The sequence below is a fragment of the Musa acuminata genome, chromosome BXJ2-11, assembly GCF_036884655.1.
Source record: "Musa acuminata AAA Group cultivar baxijiao chromosome BXJ2-11, Cavendish_Baxijiao_AAA, whole genome shotgun sequence".
Lineage (NCBI taxonomy): Eukaryota > Viridiplantae > Streptophyta > Magnoliopsida > Zingiberales > Musaceae > Musa > Musa acuminata.
Genome location: NC_088348.1, coordinates 7,982,111 through 7,997,912, shown reverse-complemented (window position 1 = coordinate 7,997,912; position 15,802 = coordinate 7,982,111). Strand labels below are relative to the sequence as shown.

General features: G+C 40.2%; 1 protein-coding gene across 1 annotated transcript; it reads right to left on the bottom strand.

Moving 5' to 3' along the window:
- Window positions 1-7,274: 7,274 nt before the first annotated feature.
- On the bottom strand, window positions 7,275-8,814 carry LOC135627354 (UPF0481 protein At3g47200-like). Its single transcript, XM_065133424.1, has 2 exons — window positions 8,224-8,814; window positions 7,275-8,145 (listed from the first exon to the last, which is right to left on the bottom strand). Exons 1-2 carry the CDS (start codon window positions 8,812-8,814, stop codon window positions 7,441-7,443), a joined length of 1,296 nt encoding a protein of 431 aa, XP_064989496.1. The 3' UTR covers window positions 7,275-7,440.
- Window positions 8,815-15,802: the final 6,988 nt, after the last annotated feature.

Sequence of the window (15,802 nt, the reverse complement as noted above, 5' to 3'; positions counted from 1 at the left end):
ATTGCAGTTTACATTTACGTTTTGATTCTATTTATAACTGCAAACTGTCTTCTGCGCTTTTACGAACGAGTTTCTTTGTAGTTTACGTTTACGTTTTGATTTCATTTATAACTGCAAACTGCCTTCTGCGCTTTTACGAACGAGTGTCTAAGTTCAGATCTTTCCGAATCTGAGCTTAGACGTAAACTGCGCTTAGACACAAACTGTGTTTAGACGCAAATTGCGCTTAGACGCAATCTGCGCTTAGACGCAAACTACGCTTAGACGCAAACTGCGCTTAGACGCAATCTGAGCTTAGACGCAAACTGCGCTTAGATGCAAACTACGCTTAGACGCAATATGCATTTAGACGCAAACTGCATTTAGACGCAAACTACGTAAATTGCGCTTAGACGCAAACTGTGTTTGGACGTAAACTGCAATTAATCATAAGTAATCTTAGAATCGGCTTTTGCATCAAAATAGTTTTTATCGAACGAACGCAGCTTTCATTTTTAATCGCTGAAAGATTTCCGCTGCATTAATTCACCCCCTCCCTCTTAGTGCTCTCGATCCTAACACTCAGATGCTATTGTACATGCCTCCAAATCTGTGATGTTATGATCTCTCTTTTGTTGTCGGGTTAAAGGCGTATATAGGTTAAGAGAGGTGATAGTCGAAAGGGTTGGTGGATTGGTAGATGTAGGCTACGGTTTAGGCTTGTTTTGTAGCTGTTTTGGGTGCAGTTTGAGGGTGTGGTTTAGTGGAGTTTTAGGGCTATGGATGAAAGTTTTGGATCTGTGGTAGATAGAAGCAAAGGTTTGAAAGAAATCAGTGGAAGTTGCTGCAAGTATGTGATGTCTTGTAAGAGCAGAATTATCGTCGAAGAAATAGTAGTTTCTCGATGAAATTTCCACCGAAAACTTGAGAGATTTAAGGAGGGAATTGATAGCAAAATCATAGTTTATATGACAGCAAGGATCTCTAATTTAATTAAAAAAATTTTGGCAGTATAACAGCAAGGAAATTGGTGCAAGCTATGATAGCAAATTCTTATCGAAAAATTTCAGCGGTTTGGGACGAAAATTTACAGAAACACAAAATCATTTTTAGAGATGAATTCCTCTATAGATCAATCTTAGATGGAAGCAAAGATGATTTATGAAGTGTATAAGAAATTTTATCTAAAAAAGATTACAAATAGATGGGTTAAAGCAATAATATGCGGTTGAAATTTTCTACAGCACAGATTTTCAAGTATAGCATATTGGATATAAAAGATTAGTAGTTTATATTGAAAATTTTTCGGTGAAACCAAAGGGAAATTCACTCTTAGGAAGTGTCAAAGCTATCATAAAAATTTCATAGAGATTTGGATAGAAAAAATATTGTATCAAGATCAAACAAACAGTGTTATGCAGCTGAAATTTTACAATGTAGATTTTTAAAGTATAGCAGATTAGACATAAAAGATCAATGGTTTATATTGAGAATTTTTAAAAAAAACTAAAGGGAAATATGTTGTTAGGAAGTGTCAAAGATGTCATAAAAATTTCATAGAAATTTGGATAGAAAAAGCACAGTAGCAAGATCAAACAGATGGTGCTGTGTGGTTGGAATTCTGCAATGTATCTTTCGTCGTAGAGATAAAAACTTTGTGACGAAATGTTTATGGAGCAATATAGGAACAGTTTTTTTTTTGGATTTTCAAATAAGGATAACTAAATTGTAGTAGCAGTAAGGTAGGAAACTAGAATTTGTTGCAATTCACGAGGAGATCAAAGGATGATCCGCGGTGGTGGAGATGATGGTGGAATTCGGCGACGATCTTTTAAGCAATTGTGGGAATTACTTTCGGCGATTGTGGAGGGCTGATGGATGGCAGTGGAAGGGCAGCGAGATGCTAAGAACGCTGCTCTGATACTAGGTGTTAGAACCCTTACAGATTCTAAACTTGGGGTTGATCTCTTTAGGGGATCAGCCTCCTTGGAACTCTATAGGGATTCCTCCCTCTAAGTTGCTGCTCAACGGCTACAAAAAAGATTCATCTATTGCTTATCAAAAGAGGAGGAATACATAGCTATTTATAGGGTTTCTAAACCCTAACTCCTAATAGGACTCCTACTCAAGACTCCTACTTCTAATCAACTCCTAATAGGACTTCTACTCAAGACTCCTATTCCTTTACAACTCCTAATTCTTCTCTTAGAAACAACCTCCCAACCCTAGCCGGCCTCTTCACCTCTTTAATAGGGGTTAGCTTAGGTAGGTTTTACATGAATATCCCTCTCAATTAGGACTCTCCTAGCTAGAGTCCTAACACCTTATCGAAGCTGCTGTTAGGGTCGAGTACCACGTCCTTGGTCAGGCGGTTGAACAGTTCGGCGGTGGCCTCATCCCTTCCCACCGCGTTTAGGATGATCCCCTTATAGTGCAGCAGGTTGATGTCTTTGGCGGAGTCAATGATGTGGTCCATGAAGCAGACAAAGGAGGTGACGTCGTTGCCGGTGTTGGGCTGGTAGCCCATAGATTCAGCCCATAGTGGGCTTGGGTAGCCCACAGCCCACACCCCCTCTTAACCTAACCCTAATTAACATTATGGGGGCGTGGTAGCTACGTTTTGGAGGTAGAAAAAGGCATAAATAGGGCAACAACGTGGGAGAAGAAAACAGCCACGGGATTCCAAAGAAAAGGAGGAAAATAAGGCAGAAAAGGAAGAGAAAGAAAGGGAAGAAGACAAGGACAATGCAGAGAGGCTGTTCTCAATCATCTAGCAGTGTTCTATCTCAGGTTAGATCAAATCTACAGTAGACTCTTGCTGTGATTACTTGGGAAGGTTTTAGATATTGTGGGCAGTGACGTGACCCTTGTATCCCAGTTATTCTCTTGAGATTGTTGCTAGGGTTTAGGGCAAAAGATTGAGATTTATAGATTCATTATTCTCATAATGGATTATCTCTAGTTTGCCTCGTGGTTTTTACCCTTCACATTGGAGGGGTTTTCCACGTATATCTTGGTGTTCTGTTTGATTGTGCTTCCATTTAATTCCGCTGCGTATTATGGTCTTCTAGTATTTATTCATATACAAAGGTTATTTCTGTTTATATCCCCATCAACTGGTATCAGAGCAAGGGGTTTTGGTGATTTAAATTTTGTATTTGAACATAGAGGCCAGTAATGTTTCTCGCATGATTAGTTTGAATGGAAACAATTGGATGATATGAAACCAAGAATGGAAGATCTCTTGTATTATAAAGATTTGTATGGACCTTTGCACGGGGATAATACAAAACCCACAACTATGACAAATGATGAGTGGAAGAGGTTAGATCAAAAAACAATTGGATTTATTCAACAATGGCTTGATGATAGTGTCTTTCACCATGTTTTTACTGAAATTTCTGCATATTCTCTTTGGAAAAAGTTGGAAAGTCTCTATGAAAGAAAAACAGCTGGCAACAAAGCTTTTTTGATCAGAAAACTTGTGAACCTAAAATATAGAGAGGGTGCTTCTATTGCTGAACATTTGAATGAAATGCAAAGTATTACTAACCAGTTATCCTTTATGAAAATGTCTCTTGATGATGAGTTGCAGGCATTGTTACTTCTCAGTTCATTACCAGAAAGTTGGGAGACACTGGTGGTTTCCCTCAGTAATTCTACGCCAGATGGTGTTATCATTATGAGTCAAGTAACAAGCAGTTTGTTGAATGAGAAGTTGAGAAGAAAGAATTCAGTAACATCTCAGAATGATTCACAGGCACTTATCTCAGAGAACAGAGGAAGGTCAAAGTCTAGAAGCAGTTCACGCATGGGTAGAAGCAAGTCAAGATCAAGAAAAGATATTGTTTGCTATAATTGTGGTGAGAAAGGACAATACAAGAACCAATGTAAACAACCTAAGAAGAGCAAGAAAAAGGGAAAAGAAGTGGAGTCTATAGAGTCAAAAGATAATATCACAACTACAATGCAGGGTGGTGATTATTTGATTTTGTCTCCTTCTGATGATATTTTTTCTTGTGTGTGTAAGGATCTCGAGTGGGTGATTGACACAGGTGCTTCTTATCATGTTATACCACGGAGAGAGTTTTTTGCTATATACAGGTCTGGAAATTTTGGTGTTGTCAAGATGGGCAACTATGACACAGCAGACATCATAGGCATTGGTGATATCAATTTAAAGACCAACTTTGACTGTAAGTTGGTGCTTAAGGATGTGAGGCATGTGGTTGACTTGAGGCCGAATCTAATTTCAGTTGGAAGGCTAGATAACGAAGACTATGAAAGCAGATTTCACAAAGGGCAATGAAAGCTCAGTAAGGGTTCTCTTGTTATAGCTAAAGGAAAGAAATGTCATACTTTGTACAGGTTGCAGGCTAAAGCTTATGGTGAGCAGTTAAATGCTACAAAAAAAAACTTCAGCATGGAGTTATGGCATAGGCGACTGGGACACATAAGCGAGAAGGGGTTGCAAGCTCTTTCCAAGAGAGAGGTATTACCAAACCTCAGAGGTATACATCTGAATCCTTGTATTGATTGTTTGGCAAGTAAACAACATAGAGTTTTATTTACTAGTCCTACTTTGTCTAGAAAAATGCATGCCTTAGACCATGTTTATATAGATGTATGTGGTCCTTTGAGGACAAAAACTCCTAGTGGATCTGTTGATGTTCTTGGTATAAGTGGTGCACTTTATTTTGTCACTTTTATAGATGATTTTTCCAAGAAAGTTTGGGCCTATGCTTTGAAGACTAAAGATCAGGTGATTAATATCTTCAAAGAGTTTCATGCTAGGGTTGAAAGGGAGACAGAAAGGAAATTGAAATGCATAAGATCAGATAATGGTGGTGAGTATACAGGATTGTTTAATGACTATTGCAGGTCATATGAGATCCAACATGAGATGACAGTTCCTGGTACACCTCAGCATAATACAATTGCAGAGAGGATGAACTGCACCATCATGGAAAAGATCAGATGTATGCTTTCACAGGCCAAGCTACCCAAAAGGTTTTGGGATGAGGCTTTGAGGACTGCAGTTGATGTGATCAACTTATCACCATGTACAGCCCTAGATGGTGATGTTGCAGAGCATATATGGTCAGGGAAAGATGTTTCCTACAGGCATTTGAGAGTGTTTGGTTGTCGTGCATTTGCATATGTTTCAGATAATGAGAGGTCCAAGCTGGATGATAAGACTAAAGAATATATTTTTCTTGGTTACTCACATGATCATTTTGGTTACAAGCTTTGGGATCCAGAAAAGCAGAAGGTGTTTAGAAGTAGAGATGTAGTCTTCTTTGAGGATTTGAAGAAGAAGGCACCAGCCAAGACTTCTACAGAAGGATTAGCAGATTGTGACCCAGTTATTCCTCCAGTATATCAGGGTGATGGGGGAGATGTGCAGGAAGATGGTGTAGAGCCTGATGTTGATATACCTGTAGGACATGTTGAGCAAGAAGAAGTTGGAGAGCAACTTCCCGCAGATAGAGAAGTGGTTAGTTGCTATGCAAGAAGAGATGGATGCTCTTCAGAAGAACCACACTTATGATTTGGTACTACTACCAAATGGAATGAAGGCCTTACCAAAAGAAAGGCAGGAGATATGCCGACAACTGGTCGACATGGCTTCACATTGAGGAGTCATGGGACAACCTCTCTTATGGGCTGAAGGGGGAGGTTGTTGGGCTGGCAGCCCACAGATTCAGCCCATAGTGGGCTTGGGCAGCCCATAGCCCACACCCCCTCATAACCTAACCCTAATTAACATTAGAGGGGTGTGGTGGCTGCGTTTTGGAGGTAGAAAAAGTCATAAATAGGGCAACAATGTGGGAGAAGAAAACAGCCATGGGATTCCAAAGAAAAGGAGGAAAACAAGGCAGAAAAGGAAGAGAAAGAAAGGGAAGAAGATAAGGACAACACAGAGAGGCTATTCTCAATTATCTAGCAGTGTTCTATCTCATGTTAGATTAAATCTATAGTAGACTCTTACTGTGATTACTTGGGAAGGTTTTAGATATTGTGGGCAGTGACGTGAACCTTGTATCCTAGTTATTCTCTTGAGATTATTGCTAGGGTTTAAGGCAAGAGATTGAGATTTGTATATTCATTATTCTCATAGTGGATTATCTCTAGTTTGCCCCGTGGTTTTACCCTTCATATTGGAGGGATTTTCCACATATATCTTGGTGTTCTGTTTGATTGTGCTTCCATTTAATTCCGTAGCATATTATGGTCTTCTAATATTTGTTCATATACAAAGATTATTCTTGTTTATATCCCCATCAGCCGGCGCGGCCGTAGAGGCGTTCGAACGCCATGAGGTTGAGATACATGTACTCGGTGTTATCATCGACAGTGAACACGGGGATGCTGAGGACGCCGTCCTTAACTCGATGTCGTTGATGCTGCTTAACTGCCTGCTCTCGAAGCAGATGCCGGCCTCGTGCAGCTCAACCGCCGACCGGATGATCGTGTCCTTCTTCGGTGTCTTGAGATCCCTGTTCTGCTGCCCGCCGCGTTTCAGCAGGCAGCTGTGGAGCACGCCAAGGGGGTGGAGGCGCTGCCCCAGGCTCGCCGTGGACTTCCGCTCCCAGAAACTTTGCATCAGCTCGTCTACGTACTTCTCCACCTGCTGGAAGCAAAGTGTCCACAGGATTAAGCATAGCTGGAACATAAGAGAAGACAAACTTGCAAACTGGATTGGAAAGCGATCCAAGCTTGAGATGTATGGGCCAAAAGAGGGTCGACGTCTCTATCAATTCAGCAACATTTGCCTAATTTTCTCTGTTCGAATTTATATCGGGATTGCAGGTGGATATGGATGCTGACGAAGTCGCTTGTGATCGTCTTCACGAGATGAAGGGTGAGAGATCCTTCCTAATGATGCAGTAAATTCTATCCGATTGTCCAGCCGCGGTAGAATAGATATATATTCCTTGAATAAGAATAGTTGAGGTAACAATAATTTATAAATGGTAGAGAAGTACAGCGTTGCCCTTTGGTTTGGAGCAGTAGTTTTTCAATCCAAATCAATTCAGTTCAAACTAATTTAATTTATTTTTATTTTTATTCTAACAATTTAGACATCGAAGATTTCGATATTTTGTTGGGAGTGTTTTCGATGTATCTTTATAAGAAGGATTTGACATAATTCGACTGAAATCACCTAATGATAAGAGTGAAAGATGAACCTTTATTAGCTCCGAATCAACATACAGATAACCAAAAACTAATTTAACACAAACCAATCCAGTTTGGTCACTTGTAAGGAAAAAAACATCAATATGGTACAAACCAATCCCAATGAACCAAACAAATATCGGTAATTGAAACTTGTACGTAGATATGAGAGGAAAACACAACTGAATCAAAAGATCCGTCTGGTCAAGCCATGTAAAGACGTAGCAATAAGAAAAGAAATCAAACCAAGCAGAGCATCACAGATTACGGCGACAGAGATCATGCAGATAGGTGGAACTGCAACATGGTGTAAATGGTCTGCAGCACCGTGAGAATCAACAAGACGATGGCGGCCATGAGTGAGAGGGTGGTCCATGGGCTCGTGAAGTAGGTGTGTCTGAGGTTGGCCCGATGCCTTCTCCAATCATTCTGGATATAATTTTTGACGTCGTTTTGGACCTTGCCGAGGCTGCTGCTGGGGTCGAGTACCACGTCCTTGGTCAGGCGGTTGCACAGCTCGGCGGCGGCCTCGTCGCTTCCCACCGCGTTCAGGATGATCCCCTTGTAGTGCAGCAGGTTGATGTCCTTGGCGGAGTCGATGATGTGGTCCATGAAGCAGACGAAGGAGGTGACGTCGTTGCCGGCGCGGACGTGGAGGCGCTCGAACGCCATGAGGTTGAGGAACATGTACTTGGTGTTGTCGTCGACTGTAAGTTTCGGCAGGCTGAGGACACCGTTATCGAACCAGATGTCAAGGAGGCTGTCGGACTCGCTCGTCTTGAAGCGGATGCCGGCCTCGTGCAGCTCAACCGCCGACCGGATGATCGTGTCCATCTTCGGCGTCTTGGGATCCCTGTTCTTCTGCCCGCAGGGTTTCAGCAGGCCGCTGTGGAGCACGCCAAGGGGGTGGAGGCGCTGCCCCAGGCTCGCCGTGGAATTCCACTCCCAGAATCTTTGCATCAGCTCGTCTACGTACTTCTCCGCCTGTGGCATAGTTCAACGTCGAAAGACGAGGTAATAATTCAGGTAAAACGAAAGAAGAAAGCGTAAAGCTGCACTTACCGTGCGATGAAGACCCTCAACGAGAACCAGTTGGTCCAAAACCAGCAGAGGCAGTTGATTCTCGATCATCATCATATCTCGCTTTATGTAGGGCACGTTGTGGTGAATGCCACTTTCGCTAAAGACGGGATCATCGTACGCGTAGCCATGGTCGGAGGACTTCTGCGTCTTGACGCGCATTATCTCGAGCATGAAGCAGCCATCGAGGATCATCAGCCGCAGGAACGATTCCTTATCCTTCCATCGCTCGTCGAGGCTCTGATAAGCCTCTTGCAGTCGCTCAAACTCAGCCTCCATGGCGGCCATGAACTCGTGGAAAGGCTTCTTTGCTTTCTTGAGGAAGTGGAGCAGTGCTCTGTGCTTGTGCTCCTCCATCGGCATGAGGTCATTCTCGCCATGGTGGTACGGGCCGAAGGAGACGATCTGGGGCGTGTAGACCTCTGTGTTCAATTTTTTTATGCAAGCAGGAACCCTGTATATGGACTGCTTCGACCATTGTTTGTTCTCGATTAGTGGATCGATTTTCTTGGACTGGCCATCGATCTCCACCACCCAGCTTTTGTCTCCCACGGTCCCATCGTCAATCTCCATCACCCGTGCCATGGAATACAAGAATGAGAAGTGGAGCATGCAGTTCACAGGTCTCAGGATGCTTTAAGCTCTTCTCTCCTCTCTACTTCTCAGTTACGATTACTTTTCCGTGGATGAAGGATGTGCACATCTTGATTAATCGGGAGAGAACAAAAAGGAAAGAAGACGTGATGGGTAATCGGAGCTTCACTGTCCGGTGTTCCTTTAAGAATGAAGCATACTGTGGTAGCAAGCAATTGCCAATATGCTCTTCCGCCCCGCTTCTTTAGTTTACATCACCTGAGCTGTTCCCTCATGCACATAAAGTGGCACCAACGTCTACAAGACAAAATTTCATCCCTCTATCGCTGTGCATATATCAAAGCCACAAGCTTTTAGTGGCGCAAGGCAACAACAAAAGCAGTAAAACTGTATACTATGAGAGGGATACCTATGGGGTCCAGCTCATATGTGCCTCGGATAATTAAATTTTTTTGAGCTCAAATATTAATTAAAAGGTAAAAAATTGAGGGCAGCGACTTAGAGAGCAGTAAACACGAAGATAGAGAGAGAAAGGGGAAAGAGAAAAAGAAAAAAATTAGGATATTGAGTTTTCTTGACGATTAATGGTCAAACGTTATCAGTTTTGACCTAAATTTTATACCGAGAATCCTTGGAGCAAGCTCTACAATCTTAATGGTGTTGATCTGTAGTTTACCCTCTTCAAGGTATTTTTCTGCTATACCCATTTTGTGAGACCTAGAATTCTCTTTTGATGAGATACACTATTCTTAGCCAAGATTTATGTTCTTGATGTTATTATGATCATCTGGTTATTCTAGAGAAGATTTACTGTAAACCTATTATCATTACTATTGATAGTGAAAATTTGAGGTGGACAATGGTCCCGTGGTTTTTCTCACATTGAGTTTTCTACGTTAAAAGATTTGGTCTCACTATGTGATTGATTTATTGCTCTATTGTTTATGCTGTGCTGGTTGATATTTGTATTTTGATGTCAAGTTGGTATTTTGATGAGGAACCCATTTTGATACACAAAGAGGGAAAATAATTATTCCGTTTTAACATGTTTTTTTCCAACCAGTGGTATCAGAGCAACAGGTTATTTGGTGCTAGTTTTTCTTGTGTGATTGAAATGGAGCAGTCAGATGATATGATTAAATTGAACTCATCAAATTATTCCACTTGGAAGCGTATGATGGAAGATATACTTTATTATAAAATTTATATAAGCCCATCAAGGTTAAAGATAAACCTTCTACTATGGACGATGAAGAATGGGAAGTTCAACATAGAAAATTTATTACCTATATTAGAAGATGGATGGATATAAACTTGCATGAGTATATTTCAGATGAAACCTGAGCTGATGTTGTTTGGCAAAAGTTAGAAAATCTCTTTGCGAAAAAGACAATGAGAAATAGAATTTCTTTCCTCAGAAGGCTTGTAAATTTAAAGTATAAAGATGGTGGTAATATTGTTGAGCATATAAGCCTATTTCAGAGTCTTGCAAACAAGTTGGTTGCTATGAAAATGAATATAAATGATGAGATGCAAGGATTATTACTTCTCAGCTCTTTACTAGAAAGTTGAGAAACGTTTGTGGTGATAATTTGTAACTCTACGCTAGAGGGGACTCTAAATATAGATATGGTTAAAGATAGTTTGCTAAATGAAGATACTAGAAGGAAAGAATGGGATGAATCTTCTTTTGGTGCATTTGTTACTAAAAAACAAGAAAAACGTGGAAGAAGTCATAGCAGAAATCCAAATGGTTATAGAGAAAGATCCAAGTCTAGAAGAGATATCAAATGTTTCCAATGTAATAGGTCAGGTCACATGAAGAAAGAGTATAGGTTTTGGAAGCGATAACAGAATGAAATGAAGAAAAATAAAGAAAAAGACCAATAAAGTTGTTGCTAAAGGTAATATCATTATTGTTTGTGATGACGGTTGTGTCAGTCTTGCAACTCAGGATAGTAACTAGGTAATTGACTTTGGTGCTTCATTTCATGTCACTTCTCATATTGATTTCTTTAGATCTTACACTATTGGTGATTTTGGTAATGTTAGAATGGGAAACAATGGTACATCTAAGATTGTGGGTATTAGAGATATTTGCTTGGAGACCAGTATTGGGAGCAAATTGATACTCAAAGATGTAAGGCATATTTCAGATATTTGTCTTAACTTGATATCTACAAGCAAACTTAATGATGAGGGCTTTACACATTATTTTCGTAAAAGCAAATAGAAACTCACTAAAGGTTCTCTAATTGTGGCAAGAGGAAAGAAGAACTCTTTTTATGTCATGGAAGCTAAGCTACACAAAGGAGATATTAATGCAATTCAAAAAGGTGAAAGTATAGATCTTTGACATAAGAGGCTTGGTCATATCAGCTGGAAGGGACTTCAAACTCTTGCTATAAAGCAGTTCTTACTAGAGTTGCAAGGTACATCTCTTAAATCTTGTGATCATTACTTAGTTGGAAAAACACATAGAGTTGCATTTTATACATATCTATCATCTAGAAGATTAGATGTTATTGATTTAGTTCATACTGATGTTTGTACTATGCAAACTAGAACTCTTGGATGTACTCTTTATTTGATACTTTTATTGATGACCATTCTAGAAAAGTGTGAGCTTTTACTTTGAAATCTAAAAACTAGGTACTCGATGTTTTCAAAGAGTTTCATGTCAGTGTTGAAAGAGAAACTGACAGAAAGCTAAAGTGTGTTTGATCAGATAATGGTAACGAGTACAGGGGTCCTTTTGAGAATTATTGTAGGTTCCATGATATCAAGCTTGAGAAAATAGTTCCTAAAACTCCTCAGCAAAACAGTGTGGCAGAAAGGATGAACAAAATAATTGAAGAAAGGATTAGGTGCTTTCCTATGCCAAGTTACCTAAGTCATTTTGGGGGGAGGCTATGAGAACTACAGTTGACCTGATGAATCTTTTTCTAATAGTTCCTCTGAAAGGTGATGTTCCAGAGAAAGTATGGAGAGGAAAAGATATATATTATAATCATTTGAGAGTCTTTAGGTGTAAAGCATTTATTCATATTTCCAAAGATGAGAGGTCGAAGCTTGATAATAAGACAAAAGCATATATCTTCTTGGGATATAGTCATTAAAAGTTTGGGTACAGATTATGAGATCCAGTGAACAAGAAGATTATTAGAAGCAGAGATGTTGTATTTCTTAAAGACCAATTGTTTGATGATGATGATAATATTGAGAAGCCAGAAACCTCTGTTTATATTCCTTAGAGTTTGGGTCTAGTTCCTTCACTTATAGTTCATGATGATCATGGGGGAGATAACCAAGAAGATCATGGTGAGAATGTAAGTGATGATACTCCTACAGTTGATGATGTTGAACCAACTGAACAAGCACATCTACCACCAGTTGAGATTTCATTAAGAAGATCCACTAGAGAGCAACAACCATCTACTAGATATCCTCCACATGAGTATATTATGCTTACTGATGGGAGAGAGTTAGAAACTTAGCAAGAAGCTATTCTACATAAGCATAAGAATGAGTGGGTTAAAGTCATGCAAGAAGAAATGAGATCTTTGCTTGAGAACCACACCTATGACTTGGTAAAGTTGCTTAAAAAGAAAAAAGCTCTCAAGAATAAGTGGGTTTACAAATTGAAGACTAAAAATAATAGCTCACAACAAAGATACAAGGCACAACTAGTTGTGAAAGGATTCAGTCAGAAGAAATGTATTGACTTTGAATAAATATTTTCTCCTATGGTGAAAATATCCTCTATTTGAGTTATTCTTGGTTTGGCTGACTGTTTGAATTTAGAAGTTAAGCAACTTGATGTGAAAACAGCATTTCTTCATGGTGATTTAGAAGAAGAAATTTACATAAAGCAACCTGAAGATTTCAAAATCAAGGGAAAAGAAAATCTAGTGTGTAAACTTAGGAAAAACTTATATGGACTTAAACAGGCACCTAGACAATAATACAAGAAGTTTGATTCCTTTATGATGAGCCAAGGGAATGATAGAACTACATCTGATCATTGTGTGTTTATGAAGAAATTTTCAGATGATGATTTTATTATTCTACTGTTATATGTTGATGATATGCTAATTATTGACCATTATGCTGGTAAAATTAAAAAGCTTAAAAGAGAGCTAAGTAAGTCTTTTGCCATGAAAAACTTGGGATTGGTGAAACAAATACTTGGCATGAAGATTTTTCGTGATAGGAAGAGAAGGGAGATTTGACTATCTCAGGAGACTTACATTAAAAAGGTTCTTGAAAGATTCAATATGAGTAAAGCCAAAGCAGTTTGTTCTCCACTTGTAGATTATTTCAAGTTTAGTTCGAAACAATATCCTACAAACGAGAAAGAAAAAGAAGAAATGTCCAGAGTGCCTTACTCATATACAGTAGGCAGTTTGATGTATGTTATGGTTTATACTAGGTCAGATATAACATGTATTTAGAGTTATCAGTCGATTTCTCTTTAATCCTATAAAGGAACATTGGGCAGTAGTGAAATGGATATTAAGATATCTAAGAGATACTTCCAGGTTATGTTTATGTTTTGGCAATTATAAACCTATGTTAGAAGGCTACATAGATGCAAACATGGTAGGTGATATTGATCCTAGGAAATCTACTTCGAGGTTCTTAATGACATTTGTAGGGGGAGTAGTCTCTTGGCAATCAAAGTTACAGAATTGTGTTACTCTATCAACCACAAAAGCAGAATACATAGCAATTACTGAAGCCTGTAAGAAAACTTTATGAATGAAAAGGTTTTTACAGGAATTGGGCTTGAAACAGGAAGGATATACTATTTACTGTGATAGTCAAAGTGTCATTCACCTCTCCAAGAATTCAACATACTATTCTAGATCCAAGCATATTGATGTGAGATATCACTAGATTTGTAATGTGCTTGAGATGAAAGAATTACAGTTAGAAAAAGTGCATACCAATGAGAATGATTCAAATATATTGACAAAGTCTTTGCCTAAGGAGAAGTTTGAAGCATGTGAGCGAAGAGCGGGCTTAGTACAGCCCACCATATGAGTTGGAGGGGGAGAATTGTTAGGTCCAGCCCATATGTGGGCTTAGACAATTGGGCTTTTTTGAACCCAAATATTAATTAAAAGGCAAAAGGTGAGGGTAGCGAGCATGAGCAGTGAGCGCACAGCGAGCAACGGCGGCGCAAAGAGAGAGAGAAAAAGGAGAGATAATATTGAGTTTTCTACTTGACGATTAGTGGCCAAACGTTGTCAGTTTTGGCTCAAATTTTGTGTAGAGAATTTTTGTAGCAAGCTCTATAATCCTAATAGTGTTGATCTACAGTTTACCCTCTTTAAGGTATTTTTCTGCTATACCCACTTTGTGAGACCTAGAATTCTCTTTTGATGAGATCCATCCTATGTGATGAAGATATACTATTCTTGAGCCAAGATCTATGTTCTTGATGTTATTATAATCCTCTAGTTATTCTAGAAAAGATTTACTGTAAACCTGTTATCATTATTATTGATAGTAGAAGTTTAAGGTGAACTACGTGTTGAATCTCGGATTTTGATGATAAAGTCAATTGTCATTTGTTATCTAATCTATATGTTGAGATAAGTGCAAGATTAACTACGATGAAAGTAAGACACGTAGCAAGAGTTGCGCTGGAGTCAAGACAATGATCACGTTGGGAGTTCGAGAGTTCGACGGAAGTTCGGACAATCGTCGGAGGTTCTGCATGAACAGATCCGAGAAGTCCATGAGCTTGCCAAAGAAGCTCGTCGGAACTCGCCAAGTGGATCGTCACAAGTCCAGGAGTTTGCCGGAAGTCCGCAGGAGCATCACCGAGGGTTCATCGGATGATCGACGGAACTTCGCCGGAAGCTCGCTAGAAGAAGCGATTGACGCACCGGAGCAAGTTGTAGTAAATGTCTTAGGGAATATCGTAGTTAACACAATGATTAAGTGGGAGGTGATCCCATTAACTTAATCTTGGGGCAATTGGGCCCTTGAAAAACCCAAATTGGGCCGAATGGATCAACCCATTCAGACCCTGATTCTTGCCAAGCGGTTGAACCGCCCGAGCCAGGAGGTGCACCGCCTGGGCTAAGTCTCCGAGCGAGACTAGGCGATGCAACCGCCCCAGCCAGGAGGTGGCACCGCCTGGGCTCAGTCTCCGAGCGAGACTAGGCGGTGCAACCTCCCCTGACAGGAGGTGGCACCACCTGGGCTCAGTCTCCGAGCACTGGCTGAGCGGTGCAACTGCCTCAGTCAGGAGGTTGCACCGCTTGAGCTCGGTCTTCGAGCTCTAGCAGGAGGTGCAACTGCCCCTGACAGGAGGTGGCACCGCCCAGAGGCTCAGTCTTCGAGCTTTGCCAGGCGGTGCAACCACTCCAATCAGGAGGTGCAACCGCCAGATCACAAAATTTCGGGAATTGACAATTTTGAGCTCCAAATTTAAACTGGGTTGGGGCCTATAAATACCCCACCCATTCAGCACTGAATGAGCACTGAACATACACCGAAATCTTGATCTTGTTCTGTGATTTTTAGAGCTCAAAATTGTTGTAAAGGCCAAAAGTTTTTCTCCCTCTTTTCTTCCAAGTTTTGAGCTTTAAAGAGAGGAGAGAAAATTCTGTAAGGGTTGTCTCCTAAGCCCGTCAAAAGGAGTGAAACTGTAAGAGGGTGGTTGGCCTTCGCCTATTGAAGGAAGGCCTCTAGTTGACGTCGGTGACCTCGTCGGTGGAGGAAGCCAAAAGTGGAGTAGGTCAAGATTGACCGAACCACTCTAAATCTCAGTTTGCATTTACTTTGAGCATCTTATCTTTACTGCAAACCTTCTCAATAGCTTACTGCCTTCTGTGTTTTTACGAACGTGTTTCAAAGTTCAGTGCTTTCCGAATCGGCGTTTAGACGCAAATCAGTTTTATCGTAGGAACATCATATTTTAGTTTGCGCTTACGTTCTGATTTCCATTATA